The sequence below is a fragment of the Oncorhynchus mykiss genome, chromosome 16, assembly GCF_057628025.1.
Source record: "Oncorhynchus mykiss isolate SJ-2025 chromosome 16, ASM5762802v1, whole genome shotgun sequence".
In the NCBI taxonomy this organism is placed as follows: domain Eukaryota; kingdom Metazoa; phylum Chordata; class Actinopteri; order Salmoniformes; family Salmonidae; genus Oncorhynchus; species Oncorhynchus mykiss.
In genome coordinates, this window is record NC_143037.1 from 37066406 (window position 1) to 37087525 (window position 21120).

Consider the following 21120-nt stretch of genomic DNA (forward strand, 5'->3'; position numbering starts at 1 on the left):
CGGGTGCAGGCAGCGATCGGTTGAAAAGCATGCATTTGGTTTTACTAGCGTTTAAGAGCAGTCGGAGGCCACGGAAGGAGTGTTGTATGGCATTGAAGCTTGTTTGGAGGTTAGATAGCACAGTGTCCAATGACGGGCCGAAAGTATATAGAATGGTGTCGTCTGCGTAGAGGTGGATCAGGGAATCGCCCGCAGCAAGAGCAACATCATTGATGTATACAGAGAAAAGAGTCGGCCCGAGAATTGAACCCTGTGGCACCCCCATAGAGACTGCCAGAGGACCGGACAGCATGCCCTCCGATTTGACACACTGAACTCTGTCTGCAAAGTAATTGGTGAACCAGGCAAGGCAGTCATCCGAAAAACCGAGGCTACTGAGTCTGCCGATAAGAATATGGTGATTGACAGAGTCGAAAGCCTTGGCAAGGTCGATGAAGACGGCTGCACAGTACTGTCTTTTATCGATGGCGGTTATGATATCGTTTAGTACCTTGAGTGTGGCTGAGGTGCACCCGTGACCGGCTCGGAAACCAGATTGCACAGCGGAGAAGGTACAGTGGGATTCGAGATGGTCAGTGACGTGTTTGTTGACTTGGCTTTCGAAGACCTTAGATAGGCAGGGCAGGATGGATATAGGTCTGTAACAGTTTGGGTCCAGGGTGTCTCCCCCTTTGAAGAGGGGGATGACTGCGGCAGCTTTCCAATCCTTGGGGATCTCAGACGATATGAAAGAGAGGTTGAACAGGCTGGTAATAGGGGTTGCGACAATGGTGGCGGATAGTTTCAGAAATAGAGGGTCCAGATTGTCAAGCCCAGCTGATTTGTACGGGTCCAGGTTTTGCAGCTCTTTCAGAACATCTGCTATCTGGATTTGGGTAAAGGAGAACCTGGAGAGGCTTGGGCGAGGAGCAGCGGGGGGGGCGGGGCTGTTGGCCGAGGTTGAAGTAGCCAGGCGGAAGGCATGGCCAGCCGTTGAGAAATGCTTGTTGAAGTTTTCGATTATCACGGATTTATCGGTGGTGACCGTGTTACCTAGCCTCAGTGCAGTGGGCAGCTGGGAGGAGGTGCTCTTGTTCTCCATTGACTTCACAGTGTCCCAGAACTTTTTGGAGTTGGAGCTACAGGATGCAAACTTCTGCCTGAAGAAGCTGGCCTTAGCTTTCCTGACTGACTGCGTGTATTGGTTCCGGACTTCCCTGAACAGTTGCATATCACGGGGACTATTCGATGCTATTGCAGTCCGCCACAGGATGTTTTTGTGCTGGTCGAGGGCAGTCAGGTCTGGGGTGAACCAAGGGCTGTATCTGTTCTTAGTTCTGCATTTTTTGAACGGAGCATGCTTATCTAAAATGGTGAGGAAGTTACTTTTAAAGAATGACCAGGCATCCTCAACTGACGGGATGAGGTCAATGTCCTTCCAGGATACCCGGGCCAGGTCGATTAGAAAGGCCTGCTCACAGAAGTGTTTTAGGGAGCGTTTGACAGTGATGAGGGGTGGTCGTTTGACTGCGGCTCCGTAGCGGATACAGGCAATGAGGCAGTGATCGCTGAGATCCTGGTTGAAGACAGCGGAGGTGTATTTGGAGGGCCAGTTGGTCAGGATGACGTCTATGAGGGTGCCCTTGTTTACAGAGTTAGGGTTGTACCTGGTGGGTTCCTTGATGATTTGTGTGAGATTGAGGGCATCTAGCTTAGATTGTAGGACTGCCGGGGTGTTAAGCATATCCCAGTTTAGGTCACCTAACAGAACAAACTCTGAAGCTAGATGGGGGGCGATCAATTCACAAATGGTGTCCAGGGCAACAGTGAGAGACTTATTTCTGGAGAGAGTAATTTTCAAAATTAGTAGTTCGAACTGTTTGGGTATGGACCTGGAAAGTATGACATTACTTTGCAGGCTATCTCTGCAGTAGACTGCAACTCCTCCCCCTTTGGCAGTTCTATCTTGACGGAAGATGTTATAGTTGGGTATGGACATCTCTGAATTTTTGGTGGCCTTCCTGAGCCAGGATTCAGACACAGCAAGGACATCAGGGTTATCAGAGTGTGCTAAAGCAGTGAGTAAAACAAACTTAGGGAGGAGGCTTCTGATGTTGACATGCATGAAACCAAGGCTTTTTCGATCACAGAAGTCAACAAATGAGGGTGCCTGGGGACATGCAGGGCCTGGGTTTACCTCCACATCACCCGCGGAACAGAGAAGGAGTAGTATGAGAGTGCGGCTAAAGGCTATCAAAACTGGTCGCCTAGAGCGTTGGGGACAGAGAATAAGAGGAGCAGGTTTCTGGGCATGGTAGAATATATTCAGGGCATAATGCGCAGACAGGGGTATAGTAGGGTGCGGGTACAGCGGAGGTAAGCCCAGGCACTGGGTGATGATGAGAGAGGTTGTATCTCTGGACATGCTGGTTGTAATGGGTGAGGTCACTGCATGTGTGGGAGGTGGGACAAAGGAGTTATCAGGGGTATGAAGAGTGGAACTAGGGGCTCCATTGTGAACTAAAACAATGATAACTAACCTGAACAACAGTATACAAGGCATATTGACACTTGAGAGAGACATACAGCGAGGCATACAGTAATCACAGGTGTTGAGTTGGGAAAGCTAGCTAAAACAGTAGGTGAGACAACAGCTAATCAGCTAGCACAACAACAGCAGGTAAAATGGCGTTGACTAGGCAACGGGGCCAACAGATAAAACAAACAAGCAGAATGGAGTACCGTGATTAATGGACAGTCCAGCGTGCATCAGCTATGTAGCCAAGAGATCAGTGTCCAGGGGGCAGCGGTGGATGGGGCAGGGAAGCTGGACTGGCGAGTGTTATCCAGGTTAAAAAAACTAACAATGACTAAATAGTTAGCTGGTTAGCTTCTGGGGGTTCTTGAGTGTGTACTAAAAATTAAAAATAATAGCGATTCCGTATCACATTGGGTGAGGCAGGTTTCCGGAAGGTATAAACAAGTTAAAAATCTAAAAGAGATTCAAAAAGATCAAAGAAAGTAAATATGAAAAATATAAAAAATATGAAAAAGTAAATATGAAAAGTAAATATGTAAATATGTAAATAAATATGAAAAATATAAAAAATCAAAAAGAGAAAGAAAGTAAATATGGATCCAGTGAGTGTTTGGGACGCGGCGATTCAGACGGTTAGCAGGCCTGTGCTAACAAGCTAACAGTTTGTAGGCCCGGGCTAAACAAGGTAGCAGTTAGCGGACCGGAGCTGGACAAGCTAGCAGTTAGCAGGCCGAATTAGCAAGCAGGGAGATAGCGAGGGCTAGAGAGTTAGCCTTTGGGGGACGTCGCGATGGGGTGAGTCTGTTTATTCCTCTTCATGCGGTGACATCGATAGACCGGTCGTGGGCCCGGGTATTGTAGCCCAGGAGTATGCTACGGTGGTAGCACAGGTGCGCTGGCCGGGCTAGCTTCAAGCTAAGTGGGTGGAAACGCTAGCCAGGTGTAATCATCCGGGGTTGCGGTTTAGCTAGATAGCTAGTTGTGAAGATCCAGCTGAGAAATGTTCCGTTTGCGGTGGGAATCCGGGGATGAATCCGGGGATGAAAAATAAATAGGTCCGTTATGCTCTGGTTAGAGTCGCGTTGTTCGAACTGGCGAGAGCTTTCCGAGCTAAAGGTTAGCTGATGACCGGTTAGCTGAAGACCGCTAGCACAGCTGGTGGTTAGCTGGCTAGCTTCAGTTGAGGGGTTCCGGTTCCGAAGTAATTATAAATACTTTAGGAAAAATAGCTACATTGGGTGAGGCGGGTTGCAGGAGAGTATTGGAAGCTTAGGTTTAGCAAAATGTTTTTAAAGAGATATGCGAAGAAAAATATATAAAAAAACGAAAAAGAAACGATATATACAAGGGACACGACACGACAGGACGACTTACTGCTACGCCATCTTGGATCCAGACAAGGACAAAACCAAACTTTCCAATTCTAACATAAAGATATCCTCAGCTTTCAATGCTCAGCTATGCCATTTACCAATTCTAAAGACATTTACTGTACATTAGGTATATAAATCACATTGAAGTGAAGAAACTAGCAGACTTTCCCCAGAAAGCTCATGTCACTAGCAGCATGTGCCCAGATATGAAGCCACGAGGCCAGGCCAGCTTATTAAGTTTCCCCTCGTAAGCTTCCTGCTTATGCCTGATCCAGTCCCAGGGGTCCTATTCAATCTGCCATGAAGACGCTAATGGTTAGCAAGTACACCCTCAAGACATGAGGCCTGCAGGCTCCTCTATGGCCTTTCATTGGCGCATGGAGAGACATGACATATTATAAGCATTGTTCTAAGACATGACAAAGGCTCATACATGCTTATAACAAGTTACAAGGAATTATACCTGGATATCTTAGGTAAAGTGTTACTCTGACGTTCAGTTAAAAAACAATACACCAATGTGATGTGGTAGGATTGGACACCAGAATGGGATTTCTTTGTCAAACTTTGAATTGGCTGGTTATTGTGTAAGTCTGGGGCCAATGCGTTTGCCCTTTCTCTTTTTCTTTGTGCAGAGTTTAATGATTAACGGGTAGTGTCCATGCTAGCCACATCTCTGACTGAGAAATCCCTTTTGCAAATAGATCAGCTTGAACAGATGTGCCCCACCAAAATGGAGACCCTTGTTTGTCATTTTGTTTATGAATATATTTAACAGATTAAGACAACTTGACTTACTATACTATGAATTCAACAAGTAAAAGCCATTTGCAGTATAAAAATACCTGAAGCGGGCCCTTTCTGTGGTGTCCTCGCGCTACAAATATCATCTCTCTATCCTCACAGAACACGACTGCAGGAGTGACGCAGGGAATTTCCTTTGACAACTACCAGGCCCTTCAATTTCCCGTATCAGGCATGGAGCACTGGCCGAATAGTTTCACTGCGGCAGAACCAGTGTTTCTCAATGTGCCTGATGCGAAACTGTCAATGAGAGACTGGTATAAGACATAAGACATACAGAGAGGGAGAGAGCAAACTGTAGAGTGACAGATGGAAGGGAGAGCAACACAGTCAAAAAGCCATGGCTCAGCGGGTTGAACACAGCACAGAGCACAGCGCTAGCTTGCACAGACAGACAGGGGAAACAGAGGCCCCATGTGCATACATCACGCCTGCTCTCTATTCTCTTACATAATGTCTCAAGATCAGTACAGCCTGGGCTATTTAAAGCACTGGCTAGGCCTGGTGACAAAATGGTGATGTACTTAGTGCCCCCAACGCTGCATGAAAGCTCCGTTAGGGCTATATCGGTCACAGACAAGCCCCGGGGTGTGGATTTTGGTCATGTTACTGGTATTTTTAGAACAGCTGATAATCTTGCGGTATTTACCTGCAGTGCAAACCCACCCTCAGCGGCTAGATGCCCCACATCACTATGTAGTCAGCTAGCGGTTAGCAGCTAACTTAGCACTTTCAAGTTGCACATGAAATGCGTATATGAAGGTATGCATATAGACTAGCCCCCTCTGTTTTGAGGGGATGGCTAACTATTCTGCCTTTTTGAGTGCAATGATATTGAACATCTTGGTAAGAGGGCTTTTAGACTTAATGGGCAATCCATTTAAATTGCATGAGCAGAGGCTATGCACACAGTTTGAAGAGAGAGCAAGCCGTGCTACTCTGGTTACATGGAGCTACAGGTTCAACTGTGGCCAGACAAGTGTAGCATTGGTGGTTTAATATAACCTGACCATTACACATTGTCTGTGATATTTAACCCATTTTGAGAGTGTTGCGCTATCTTGATTCATTTGATGATGGAAAAACCTAACTTCCCAAACCTTGGATAACATTTTTGAAGCAAGATGTTGATCAATCACAATTGAGAAGAAAGCAGGTATGAAAAACTGATAAAGCTTAGACAGCTATATCCTCTTCAAAATGTGACTTTAGCAACTGGTAGCTAAAATGCATGTTATTGTAGTTTAAATTGGTGAAATTTTATGAAGCCAGAAATGTGCACATTTAAAGGGATAGTTAACCCAAATCAAAGTTTATCAGACATGTTCATACTTCAAGCTTGTGAGCTACCCCTTTAAATGGCATCAGTTAGTCATTCGCCAGTAGCAGTAACTTTGATCTAAACGTGGTGGCTTTATCTCCACACACACCCATGTGGAAAGTCCAAGAATGAAAAAAGAATAGCATTAGTTTATGAATCATACAGCTACGAATAACAGAAGAAACATATTTCATAAATCCCAAAATATCCTAGAACAAACCAACCATCAAAATGACAAACTGGCGGATACATTTGAGAGTGCTGTGGTTATGCATCAAACAGTTGCTGGAAATGATATCAAGATGACAAACTGGCAGATACATTTGAGAGTGCTGTGGTTATGCATCAAACAGTTGCTGGAAATTATATAAAAATGACAAACTGGCAGATACATTTGAGAGTGCTGTGCTTATGCATCAAACAGTTGCTGGAAATGATATCAAAATGTGATAACCTAAATCAAACGCAGCTGGAGGGAAGATGAAAGGATTTGACTGCATTGGTAATTATAGTATGGCTATAACAGCTTTTATTGTGAATTCCTGGACATTTTGGATGGGCTATCTTACATCTCCACATTGGCCTGTTGTTTTCCTGAGTGCTTCTCCACCCCGAATGACTCACTGTTTTCCACAGTTTCAATCCGTTTCAGTGAAAGACTCGTTCCACAAACAAAAGAGCCCAAAGAGATTTCCAATACTGGAAAACTTGGAACCGCTTTATCTGAAGAGCACCAGGATGGACCGGCAAAACGTTCTAGGTATGATAACTCCTGCTTTAGGTAACAATGTAAAATTGGTATGACACATGCAACTCCATTGTGATTAGGCATCATGTCAAGCTTATTACAATGTTATTGTGGCAATGTGCAAGCCAACCTCCAGTAATGTGTTACTGAATGATGAAAGAAGAGGGACACACACGGTTGTCGAAATGTTGTGAATTCTGGTGCAGGGAATAAATCACTCAGGAGCAGCATTATGTACAGCACCGATTTTAGAACGTTTTGCATGCGCCTTACTCAAAACGACGCCCTTCATTGTCAAAACGACGCTCTTCATTGAACTGTCACTAATAGTTATGAAGTACTTTGCATTTGATGATAAAAGGCAAAACACACTAACTATTAATTATTGGTTGATCTGAAGTAAAAACTGACGGACTCAAATGTTTGACTGCTAAAGTTCAGAAGCAGACGGTCTTTCCAAGATGGCACCCAGACTATTGTTCAGATGAATGTGTCAGAAACGGTTCCCCTGTGGCTCACAGGAGCAGGAAGTACTGAACCACAGACTAAACAGAACAGGTGACAAAGGATGGAAACAAACACCCACTAACCAACTAGGTTGTCACGATACCAGCATTGTGGTACTCAGAAATATCATGGCATTAAAACAAAACATGAAGCACACTTCATTTATTGAGTGTCACATTTTCTTATTTGCCAAGCTATTAAGGACTAAAGCGATCGGACTGCTTTATGTTTTCCTTTCTTTGCCAGGGAAAATAAAAGTTTCATAGTAGTGTGATACTGGTATCGTGACAACCCTATAATCAACAAACTCCAATTCAATGCTACAACTGTTTCGCCAACCAACGTCATATTATCAGTGTCTCCCAAGCATGAAACTACATGTAGCCTATCGTTTGTCCATAGTAAAGGCTCGACACAAACTCACTGAGAACCTAAAAAGACACATGAGAAAGTTCTCAGGGGAACGAGCCGAGATGTTTACTTCACAACAAGTCCTTTGTGATGCACAGAGACTAACGCCAGATCCAGGCAGTATTAATGAAAGCTGTTTTATAAGCTGTTACACCCCTTTGTTCTCAAGAAACAGAAATAAATGTCGTTGGACCGCATTGCTAAACGACGTTGTTGTTATCTAACATCCATTCATTTGTTCGCACAGCTTTGCTTCTACAGTGGCAATCCCGTTTGGAAACGTTGATGTGATGCATCTCTCTCATTTAGAGCGTACTCATATAGGGGTGTCTGTGTACATTGTCAACTCTTAGATTGCTGACATGGTCAATGTTGATGTTATTTTGTGTACTGTAGACTTATCTCCACTTGCAGGTACTTGCAGCTGCCCACCTTAAGACTACATGTCAAAAAAGTGTTTACATAACTACAGTATACAGCTGGACAGGTAGGATTACACTTACACACTTACCAGAAAAGCATAATATGTATGGTGGTTTGAACTAGTACATAAAGATAAATGTATTGATTGAAATGGCAATCAATAGCCTTTGCTGAACTCAATTACAAACTGCAGTTGTAATTGAACAATTTACGGTTGAGCTACAATGTTTTGTGGCGGTTATGCCTGCCTAAAACAAGTCATGGATAGCATAGGCCTACCTAAACCCCATTCTCATGATTTTACTATTGTCTTATGAGACTGACACTAGGCTACATTTGAAAATTACTTATTTACTGGGTTAAAACTATCTTATTTCCTACTGATATGACTGATATGAGGGGACACACTTGAGGTGATAACTTAATTTTAAATGTGATATTGACCAGTCCTGTTCAGATTACAAAAAGTCAGTGAATGAAATACCTCACTGAACAAACATACCAAACATCATTTAAATCAAGGCCTATCTGTAAATTCCAAACAGTGTGCTGTGCTCTAATAGTTCAACAATAATATCAAATCTAAATGTGAAGACTAATTAATGAAGTTTCTCAAACATCATCGAGAAATACTTTGTAAAACAACCACGTGTCAACTAAGACAGTAATGTAAGCTAGTCTACAGTAGCCTCCCAAATAGTTAATAGTGGTTACTTGTTTTAGGTTTACAAATCATTCAAATGTTTGTTCTAACAGGTTTTAACCACATTGAGGTAAAAATGCAACACGTATTTCTGATGTAACCAAACCAAAGTGTCATTCATTTGTGGCCTATCCTATTGTTTCTAAATACAACAACTAGCCAGCTCAATTCAACCTACATTTGAACAAGTATGTTGCATTCCAACTACAAAAGCAGAGCTTGCATTCTGCAAAAGCCAAACCGGGGACCGTGATATCATAGCTCAACTCCTGGTGGTTTCCTGCACAGCAGAGAGAGAGAGAACTAGTGTGCTATAGCAAATAAGACCCTCCTGGTTTTCAAATGAACAGTTGTCGTTTTATATCAATCTATATTCAGGAGTTTTGCCATGTCCCATAGCCTTACAAGCGTAAACTAGCCTATAACCCAACTGTCTATGACAATGTTATTGTAACTCTGAACTTACAGTCAATAACTTGTGCCATACCAAATACAAGATGCCGACAAAAGCAAAAACAATACCACTAATTGAAGCAACCATTGTGGGCTTTGTGCGTTTTAATGGGTCAAAACGTCAACCTGCAAGTCCAACACGGCTAGTCCCGGGAATAAGTCGTGATACGCTGTTATAATGGGTGAAAGGACTATTCCCGGTTCCTTCCATTGGTTTCGATAAAGCCGGTCTTACCTGCGAGACGTCATAGCAGTCTTGGAAAGCTGTCGTCGAATGAGAAGTGAAAGTCAAATAAAGCAAGCCTTCCCTTTAGGGCTTCACGGTGTCGCTGTTGGCGAGCATGCACTGGGGAGAGCGGTTGTAGAACAAGGTTCAACTCCAAAGACAATATCCCCGGATAACCCGCCTCCAAAGCCCACAGTTAGGGATACTCATTCTACTAAGGGTCGGTGTGGCTTACACAAAGACTGAAGTGTGTCGTTAAAAAAAAACGATACTGTGTCCATAATATCCACTTGGTTCATGTCAGATCGCTTACAGGTGGAATAGCAGAACAATGAAGAACAGACTGAAGGCGCGTGGGCTTGTGTCTGGTGCATGCGTGTAGAGGCCTATTGCCTATCAAACATTTGTCTGTATTATATAATCTAATTCAATATTATATAGCCTCTAAAACCAAAAGGGGAGGGCAAGCAAATTAAAGACCATTTTATATAATCTCAATCATGACCTACTTATCACTACATGGGACCTCACATCATATTAGAGTAGTCCGTGAGAAGGTAACTAGTTGAAATAACATTCTGTATCCTAAATGCTGCCAATTTTTGTATTGAAATGCATGATTACACAAGTCTTGATAAGAAAATAGCCCTCCACGAACTCCCTTTTGAGTTATTAACAGCAACAATGCAAGGATAATGGCAAACCTATTTAAATATTCTGCCTGCCTCTGTCCACTTCATCTTACAATGGCATGAAGGCAAGTTGTAGGTTGCAGAGAGAGAGAGGGAGAGAAGCACAGAAACAGAGGGAGACAAAGTAAGATAGACAGATGTAGAGAGAGAAAGGAAAAAGGGGAGAGGGGGAAGAGGCCAAGAGCGAGGCCAAGAAAAATTACAGGGGTGAGAGAGTTTAATGTTTACTGTTCATTTTTATTGTTTATTTCACTTCTGTTTATTATCTACTTCACTTGCTTTGGCAATGTTAACACATGTTTCCCATGCCAATAAGCTCCTTGAATTGAATTGGATTGAGAGGCAGGGGGAGGGAGATACTGTAGAAACGGAGAAAGAGAGAGAGAGTTCACAAACACAAACAGACACCACAGAGCCCCAGGACAGCAACACAATTAGACCCAACCAAATCATGAGAAAACAAAAAGATAATTAATTACTTGACACATTGGAAAGAATTAACAAAAAAACGGAGCAAACTAGAATGCTATTTGGCCCTAAACAGAGAGCACACAGTGGCAGAATACCTGACCACTGTAACTGACCCAAACTTAAGGAAAGCTTTGACAATGTACAGACTCAGTGAGCATAGCCTTGCTATTGAGAAAGGCCACCGTAAGCAGACCTGGCTCTCAAGAGAAGACAGGCTATGTGCAAACAGCCCACAAAATGAGGTGGAAACTGAGCTGCACTTCCTAACCTCCTGCCAAATGTATGACCATTTAGAGACACATATTTCCCTCTGATTACACAGATCCACAAAGAATTCGAAAACAAACCTGATTTTGATAAACTCCCATATCTACTGGGTGAAATACCACAGTGTGCCATCACAGCAGCAAGATGTGTGACCTGTTGCCACAAGAAAAGGGCAACCAGTGAAGAACAAACACCATTGTAAATACAACCCATATTTATGTTTATTTATTTTCCCTTTTGTAATTTAATCATTTGCACATCTCGTTACACTCTATACATACATAATGCCATTTGTAATGTCATTATTCTTTTGGAACTTTTATGAGTGTAATGTCTACTGTTAATATTTATTGTTTATTTCACTTTTGTATATTATCCTCTTCACTTGCTTTGGCAACGTTAACATATGTTTCCCGTGCCAATAAAGCCCCTTGAATTGAATTGAATTGAGAGAGAGAGAGAGTGCTCCTCAGTCAGAGCGAAAGGAATCTCAGTCAGAGCTTCCATGGCTGCAGCAGCATTGACGTCACCAGGCTGTGTGGTTATCAACAAGAGGTTAATCTGCTGGGGAATGGGGTTATGCAATTGTCTGAAGCCACAGGGCTTTCTCTCCTCTATGGATTTCCTTTGCACTGATACAGTGGGGAGAACAAGTATTTGATACACTGCTGATTTTGCAGGTTTTCCTACTTTCAAAGCATGTAGAGGTCTGTATTTTTATCATAGGTACACTTCAACAAAAATCCAGAAAATCACATTGTATGATTTTTAAGTAATTAATTTGCATTGTATTGCATGACATAAGTATTTGATACATCAGAAAAGCAGAACTTAATATTTGGTACAGAAACCTTTCCTGTAGTTCTTGACCAGGTTTGCACACACTGCAGCAGGGATTTTGGCCCACTCCTCCAAACAGACCTTCTCCAGATCCTTTGGGTTTCGGGGCTGTCGCTGGGCAATACGGACTTTCAGCTCCCTCCAAAGATTTTCTATTGGGTTCAGGTCTGGAGACTGGCTAGGCCACTCCAAGACCTTGAGATGCTTCTTACGGAGCCACTCCTTAGTTGCCCTGGCTGTGTGTTTCGGGTCGTTGTCATGCTGGAAGACCCAGCCACGACCCATCTTCAATGCTCTTACTGAGGGAAGGAGGTTGTTGGCCAAGATCTCGCGATACATGGCCCCATCCATCCTCCCCTCAATACGGTGCAGTCGTCCTGTCCCCTTTGCAGAAAAGCATCCCCAAAGAATGATGTTTCCACCTCCAGGCTTCACGGTTGGGATGGTGTTCTTGGGGTTGTACTAATCCTTCTTCTTCCTCCAAACACAGCGAGTGGAGTTTAGACCAAAAAGCTCTATTTTTGTCTAATCAGACCACATGACCTTCTCTCATTCCTCCTCTGGATCATCCAGATGGTCATTGGCAAACTTCAGACGGGCCTGGACATGTGCTGGCTTGAGCAAGGGGACCTTGCGTGCGCTGCAGGATTTTAATCCATGCCGGCGTAGTGTGTTACTAATGGTTTTCTTTGAGACTGTGGTCTCAGCTCTCTTCAGGTCATTGACCAGGTCCTGCCGTGTAGTTCTGGGCTGATCCCTCACCTTCCTCATGATCATTGATGCCCCACGAGGTGAGATCTTGCATGGAGCCCCAGACCGAGGTTTATTGACCGTCATCTTGAACTTCTTCCATTTTCTAATAATTGCGCCAACAGTTGTTGCCTTCTCACCAAGTTGCTTGCCTACTGTCCTGTAGCCCATCCCAGCCTTGTGCATGTCTACAATTTTATCCCTGATGTCCTTACACAGCCCTCTGGTCTTGGCCATTGTGGAGAGGTTGGAGTCTGTTTGATAAAGTGTGTGGACAGGTGTCTTTTATACAGGCAACGAGTTCAAACAGGTGTAGTTAATACAGGTAATGAGTGGAGAACAGGAGGGCTTCTTAAAGAAAAACTAACAGGTCTGTGAGAGCCGTAATTCTTACTGGTTAGTAGGTGATCAAATACTTATGTCATGCAATAAAATGCACATTAATTACTTAAAAACCATACAACGTGATTTTCTGGATTTTTTTTTAGATTCCGTCTCACAGTTGAAGTGTACCTATGATAAAAATTACAGACCTCTATATGCTTTGTAAGTATGAAAACCTGCAAAATCGGCAGTGTATCAAAATACTTGTTCTCCCCACTGTATATGCTGAACAAAAATATAAATGCAACATGCAACATTTTCAAAGATTTTACTGAGTTACAGTTTATAAAAGGAAATCAGTCAATTTAAATACATTAATTAGGCCATCATCTATGGATTTCACATGACTGGGCAGGGGCACAGCCATGGGTGGGTCTGGGAGGGCATACACCCACCCACTGGGGAGCCAGGCCTAGCAAATCAGAGTGAGTTTTTCCCCACAAAATGGCTTTATTACTGACAGAAATACTCCTCAGCACCCCCTTAGATGATCCCGCAGGTGATGAAGCAGGTGTGGAGGTCCTGGGCTGGCGTGGGTACATGTGGTCTGCGGTTGTAAGGCCGGTTGGACGTACTGACAAATTCTCTAAAATGACGGTGGTGGCATATGGAAAAAAATGTATACTCCATTTTCTGGCAACAGTTCTGGTGGACATTCCTGCATTCCATTTGCACGCTCCCATTTTCATTTACTGTTCCATATTTTATTTAACTAATATTTGTTGTCATATTTATGCATTTGTTCTTGTATCTTGTACAGAATACTTTCGTAGTAGCAGTCAGATATTTACAATTTTTCATGAATACTAGGCTAGTTTTTTTCAAAGAAGCTAGCTAGCTACCTACCTACCTAGATGATATTAGCAACATACCTGTATTTTACTAGATCCTCTTCTCCTTCAGCCGGTGGAGGTCTATATCAAATCAAATCAAATTTATTTATATAGCCCTTCGTACATCAGCTGATATCTCAAAGTGCTGTACAGAAACCCAGCCTAAAACCCCAAACAGCAAGCAATGCAGGTGTAGAAGCATATTTAATCCTTTATAATGTCTGCCAACTATATGAATGATATGAAATGTATTTCAATTCATAGTGTCATAATGCACTAAATTTTGACATGTTCTGTTGCAGATTCAAAGCCAAATTAACTCATTGCAGTATCCATAATCAAGAATGAATAAGTGTATTTATTTGACAAGAATGCACCTAGTCAATCACATCAAAAACCTGAATTCCAATAAATTACATTGTTTAAAAAAAATCAAAATAATAAACAACGCATACAATATGCCTTTTATACTGTACATAACATAAAGACATCTGACTTGAAGTATCAATCAATGCCACAAACCTCGAACATCGAAGAGCACCATATTAATTATTATCACTATCTGAGAACTTAACATATTCTTCTGCTTTTCCATTTTAGGAATTAGACCAGCTATCACGACTTCCGCTGAAGTCGGTCCCTCTCCTTGTTCGGGCGGCATTCGGCGGTTGACGTCACCGGTCTTCTAGCCATCGCCGCTCCACCTTTCATTTTCCATTTGTTTTGTCTTGTTTTCCTCCACACATGGTTTATGTCTCCTCATAATTACTATGTGTATTTAGCCCTCTGTTCCCTCCATGTCTGTGTGGGGTATTGTTTATTTGTCGAGGTTGGCACGCTTCCGGCTGGTTAGTGCCAGGTTTTATGTATACCTGTGTTTTGTGGCAGCCGGTACTTTGTACTTTGTTTGGGGCCTTACTTGTTTTGGGCATTTGGTTTTGGTGTCGCTGTTGCGTTCTGGTCGTACTATTTGCCTCAGTAAAGTGCTTTGTATTCACTCATCTCTGCTCTCCTGCGCTGGATTTCCATGCACAAGCTACACCCACCGTTGACACCAGCACAAATAACACAAAATGTAAAACGTCATGTTGTGATTTTGGGTGGGTGAGTTACAAATTGAGAAACAACTGGATGCGTAAGGTAGGTTTAATATAAAATATTACAGTGGCTTGCGAAAGTATTCACCCCCCTTGGCATTTTTCCTATTTTGTTGACTTACAACATAGAATTAAAATAGATTTCTGGAGGGTTTGTATCATTGGATTTACACAAAATGCCTACCACTTTGAAGATGCAAAATATTTTTTACTGTGAAACAAGCAAGAAATAAGACGGGAAGAAAACTTGTGTCCATAACTATTCACCCCCTGTTACGACTTCCGCTGAAGTCGATCCCTCTCCTTGTTCGGGCGGAGTTCGGCGGTCGACGTCACTGGCCTTCTAGCCATCTCCGATCCACTTTTCATTTTCCATTTGTTTTGTCTTTGTTTTACACACCTGGTTTCAATTCCCCAATTACATGTTCATTATTTAACCCTTTGTTTTCCCCATGGTTTTTGTGCGTGTTTGTTTTATGTATTTTGGTCCTTTTGTGTGGGATTGGTATTACTACATGTATTTGGTAATTTTGAGGAAAGTTACTTTTACTACTCATCTTTGCTGTCCTGCACCTGACTCCTCTGCTCCAGCTACACACAGACCTTTAACACCCCCCAAAGTAAATACTTTATAGAGCCACCTTTTGCAGCAATTACAGCTGCAAGTCTCTTGGGGTATGTCTCTATATGCTTGGCACATCTAGCTACTGGAATTTTTGCCCATTCTTCAAGGCAAAACTGCTCCAGCTCCTTCAAGTTGGATGGGTTCCGCTGGTGTACAGCAATATTTAAGTCATACCACAGATTCTCAATTGGATTGAGGTCTGGGCTTTGACGAGGCCATTCTAAGACATTTAAATGTCTCCCCTTAAACCACTTAAGTGTTGCTTTAGCAGTATGATTAGGGTCATTGTCCTGCTGGAAGGTGAACCTCCGTCCCAGTCTCAAATCTCTTGAAGACTGAAACAGATTTCCCTCAAGACTTTCCCTGTATTTAGCGCCATCCACCGTTCCTTCAATTCTGACCAGTTTCCAAGTCCCTGCCGATGAAAAACATCCCGACAGCATGATGCTGCCACCACCATGCTTCACTGTGGGAATGGTGTTCTCAGGGTGATGAGGGGTGTTGGGTTTGCGCCAGACATAGCATTTTCCTTGATGTCCAAAAAGCTAAATTTTTGTTTCATTTGACCAGAGTACCTTCTTCCATATGTTTGGTTAGTCTCCCACATGCCTTTTGGCGAACACCAAACGTGTTTGCCTATTTTTTTCTTTAAGCAATGGCTTTTTTCTGGCCACTCTTCTGTAAAGCCCAGCTCTGTGGAGTGTATGGCTTAAAGTGGTCCTATGGACAGATACTCCATTCTCCGCTGTGGAGCTTTACAGCTCCTTCAGGGTTATCTTTGGTCTCTTTATTGCTTCTCTAATTAATGCCCTCCTTGCCTGGTCTGTGAGTTTTGGTGGGCTGCCCTCACTTGGCAGGTTTGTGTGTGGTGCCGTATTCTTTCCATTTTGTAATAATGGATTTAATGGTGCTCCGTGGGATGTTCAACATTTTGGATATTTTTTTATAACCCAACCCCAACTTTGTCCCTGACCTGTCTGGAGAGCTCGCTGGTCTTCTTAGTGCCGCTTGCTTGGTGGCGCGCCTTGCTTAGTGGTGTTGCAGACTCTGGGGCTTTTCAGAACAGGTATATATACTGAGATCATGTGACAGATCATGTGATACTGATATTGCACACGGGTGGACTCTTATTAAACTAATTATGTGACTTCTGACTTAGGGGCTTCATAGCAAAAGGGTTGAATACATATGCACACACCACTTTTCCGTTTAATATTTTTTATTTATTATTGAAACAAGCTATTTTTTAAATTTCACTTCACCAATTTGAATTATTTTGTGTATGTTTGTTACATGAAATCCAAATAAAAATCCATTCAAATTGCAGGTTGTAATGCAACAAAATAGGGAAAATGCCAAGGGGGATGAATACTTTTGCAAGGCACTGTAGGTTAACTCCAGCAGAATTAGAAACACATTTAAAAGACCCAAAACATGCCTAAGAGAGAACAGTCTATAACTTGGGTGACTGGAATCTTTGACAATTTTTTGGGCCTTCCTCTGACACCGCCTGGTATATAGGTCCTGGATGTCAGGAAGCTTGGCCCCAGTGATGTACTGGGCCGTACGCACTACCCTCTGTAGCTCCTTACGGTCAGATGCCAAACAGTTGCCATACCAGGCAGTGACGCAACCGGTCAGGGTGCTCTCGATGGTGCAGCTGTAGAAATGGGGGAACCCATGCCAAATCTTTTCAGTCTCCTGAGGGGGAAAGATGTTGTTGTGCCCTCTTCACAACTCTCTTGGTGTGTTTGGACCATGATAGTTCGTTGGTGATCTGGACACCAAGGAATTTGAAACTCTCGACCCGCTCCACTTCAGCCCCGTTGATGTTAATGGGGGCCTGTTGGGCCATCCTTTTCTTGAAGTCAACGATCAGTTTCTTTGTCTTGCTCACATTGAGGGAGAGGTTGTTGTCCTGGCACCACACTGCCAGGTCTCTGACCTCCTCCCTATAGGCTGTCTCATGGATGTCGGTGATCAGGCTGTTGTGTCGTCAACAAACTAAATGATGGTGTTGGAGTCGTGTTTGGCCACGCAGTTGTAGGTGAACAGGGAGTACAAGAGAGGACTAAGCTCACACCCTTGAGGGGCCCCCGTGTTGAGGATCAGCATGGCAGATGTGTTTTTGCCTACCCTTACCACCTGTGGGCAGCCTGTCAGGAAGTCCAGGATCCAGTTGCAGAGGGAGGTGTTTATGTTCAAGTGTCCTTAGCTCAATGATGAGCTTTGTGAGCACTATGGTGTTGAACATAGGTGTTCCTTTTGTCCAGGTGTGAATGGGCATTGTCTAGTGTGATTGAGATTGCGTCATATCTGTTATGGTGGTATGCAAATTGGAGTGGGTCTAGGGTTTCTGGCATCAAATCAAATTTTATTTGTCAAATACACATGGTTAGCAGATGTTAATGCGAGTGTAGCGAAATGCTTGTGCTTCTAGTTCCGACAATGCAGTAATAACCAACAAGTAATCTAGCTAACAATTCCAAAACTACTACCCTATACACACAAGTGTAAGGGGATAAAGAATATGTACATAAAGATATATGAGTGAGTGATGGTACAGAGCGTCATAGGCAAGATACAGTAGATGGTATTGAGTGCAGTATATACATATGAGATGAGTATGTAAACAAAGTGGCATAGTTAAAGTGGCTAGTGATACATGTATTACATAAAGATGCAGTAGATGATATAGAGTACAGTATATACATATACATATGAGATGAATAATGTAGGGTATGTAAACATTATATTAGGTAGCATTGTTTAAAGTGGCTAGTGATATATTTTACATCATTTCTCATCAATTCCCATTATTAAAGTGGCTGGAGTTGAGTCAGTGTGTTGGCAGCAGCCACTCAATGTTAGTGGTGGCTGTTTAACAGTTTGATGGCCTTGAGATATAAGCTGTTTTTCAGTCTCTCGGTCCCAGCTTGATGCACCTGTACTGACCTCGCCTTCTGGATGATAGCGGGGTGAACAGGCAGTGGCTCGGGTGGTTGTTGTCCTTAATGATCTTTATGGCCTTCCTATGACATCGGGTGGTGTAGGTGTCCTGGAGGGCAGGTAGTTTGCCCCCGGTGATGCGTTGTGCAGACCTCACTACCCTCTGGAGAGCCTTACGGTTGTGGGCGGAGCAGTTGCCGTACCAGGCGGTGATACAGCCCGACAGGATGCTCTCGATTGTGCATCTGTAGAAGTTTGTGAGTGCTTTAGGTGACAAGCCGAATTTCTTCAGCCTCCTGAGGTTGAAGAGGCGCTGCTGCGCCTTCTTCACGATGCTGTCTGTGTGGGCGGACCAATTCAGTTTGTCTGTGATGTGTACGCCGAGGAACTTAAAACGTACTACCCTCTCCACTACTGTTCCATCAATGTGGATAGGGGGGTGTTCCCTCTGCTGTTTCCTGAAGTCCACAATCATCTCCTTAGTTTTGTTGACGTTGAGTGTGAGGTTATTTTCCTGACACCACACTCCGAGGGCCCTCACCTCCTCCCTGTAGGCCGTCTCGTCGTTGTTGGTAATCAAGCCTACCACTGTTGTGTCGTCCGCAAACTTGATGATTGAGTTGGAGGAGTGCGTGGCCACGCAGTCGTGGGTGAACAGGGAGTATATATGCGTTGCGGAAGTTAGAATAGCAGTGATCCAAGGTTTTTCCACCCCTGGTTGCGCAATCGATATGCTGATAAAATTTAGGGAGTCTTGTTTTCAGATTAGCCTTGTTAAAATCCCCAGCTACAATGAAGAGTCTTCAATTACATTTTCAACCTCTCCTTGACTGATTCTACATGCTTCAAACAGACTACCATAGTCCCTGTGCCCAAGAAAGCAAAGGTAACCTGCCTAAATGACTACCGCCTTGTAGCACTCACGTCGGTAGTCATGAAGTGCTTTGAAAGGTTGGTCATGGCTCACACCAACACCATCATTTAACAAGGCTAATCTGAAAACAAGACAGCATATCGATTGCGCAACCAGGGCTGGAAAAACCTTGGATCACTGCTATTCTAATTTCCGCAACGCATATAGGGCCCTGCCCCGCCCTCCTTTCGGAAAAGCTGACCACGACTTTGTTGATCCCTGCTTACAGACAGAAACTAAAACAAGAAGCTCCCGCGCTGAGGTCTGTTCAACGCTGGTCCGACCAATCTGATTCCACACTCCAAGACTGCTTCCATCACGTGGACTGGGATATGTTTCGTATTGCGTCAGACAACAACATTGACGAATACGCTGATTCGGTGAGTGAGTTCATTAGAACGTGCGTTGAAGATGTCGTTCCCATAGCAACGATTAAAACATTCCCAAACCAGAAACCGTGGATTGATGGCAGCATTCGCGTGAAACTGAAAGCCCGTACCACTGCTTTTAATCAGGGCAAGGTGACCAGAAACATGACCGAATACAAACAGTGTAACTATTCCTTCCGCAAGGCAATCAAACAAGCTAAAGCGTCAGTATAGAGACAAAGTAGAATCTCAATTCAACGGCTCAGACACAAGAGGTATGTGGCAGGGTCTACAGTCAATCACGGATTACAAAAAGAAAACCAGCCCAGTTACGGACCAGGATGTCTTGCTCCCAGGCAGACTAAATAACTTTTTTGCCCGCTTTGAGGACAATACAGTGCCACTGACACGGCCCGCAAATAAAACATGTGGACTCTCCTTCACTGCAGCCGAAGTGAGGAAAACATTTAAACGTGTCAACCCTCGCAAGGCTGCAGGCCCAGACGGCATCCCCAGCCGCGCCCTCAGAGCATGCGCAGACCAGCTGGCTGGTGTGTTTACGGACATATTCAATCAATCCCTATCCCAGTCTGTTGTTCCCACATGCTTCAAGAGGGCCACCATTGTTCCTGTTCCCAAGAAAGCTAAGGTAACTGAGCTAAACGACTACCGCCCCGTAGCACTCACTTCCGTCATCATGAAGTGCTTTGAGAGACTAGTCAAGGACCATATCACCTCCACCCTACCTGACACCCTAGACCCACTCCAATTTGCTTACCGCCCAAATAGGTCCACAGACGATGCAATCTCAAACACACTGCACACTGCCCTAACCCATCTGGACAAGAGGAATACCTATGTGAGAATGCTGTTCATCGACTACAGCTCGGCATTTAACACCATAGTGCCCTCCATGCTCGTCATCAAGCTCGAGACCTTGGGTCTCGACCCCGCCCTGTGCAACTGGGTACTGGACTTCCTTACGGGCCGCCCTCAGGTGGTGAGGATAGGCAACAACATTTCCACCCCGCTGATCCTCAACACTGGGGCCCCACAAGGGTGCGTTCTGAGCCCTCTCCTGTACTCCCTGTTCACCCACGACTGCGTGGCCACGCACGCCTCCAACTCAATCATCAAGTTTGCGGACGACACAACAGTGGTAGGCTTGATTACCATCAACGACGAGACGGCCTACAGGGAGGAGGTGAGGGCCCTCGGAGTGTGGTGTCAGGAAAATAACCTCACACTCAACGTCAACAAAACTAAGGAGATGATTGTGGACTTTAGGAAACAGCAGAGGGAACACCCCCCTATCCACATCGATGGAACAGTAGTGGAGAGGGTAGTAGGTTTTAAGTTCCTCGGCGTACACATCACAGACAAACTGAATTGGTCCACCCACACAGACAGCATCGTGAAGAAGGCGCAGCAGCGCCTCTTCAAC

The 21120-nt window shown here is 43.9% G+C and overlaps 1 protein-coding gene across 7 annotated transcripts in view; it reads right to left on the reverse strand.

Annotated features, from left to right (window-relative positions):
• The window catches only part of LOC110491865 (tyrosine-protein phosphatase non-receptor type 11), a 113196-nt gene extending 103311 nt beyond the window's left edge, over positions 1–9885 (reverse strand). For 6 of the 7 annotated variants that reach the window (XR_016487235.1, XR_016487234.1, XM_021565689.3 and 3 more), the window contains exon 1: positions 9497–9857. Coding sequence is in view for 5 of the 7 variants with exons in the window: in XM_021565689.3 (XP_021421364.3) it covers positions 9497–9510 (14 nt within the window). In the remaining 2 variants the exon portion in view is untranslated. Of the gene's footprint in view, positions 1–9496 lie in introns of all 7 variants that reach the window. The other variant, XM_021565688.3, reaches the window with a different exon arrangement.
• Positions 9886–21120: the final 11235 nt, after the last annotated feature.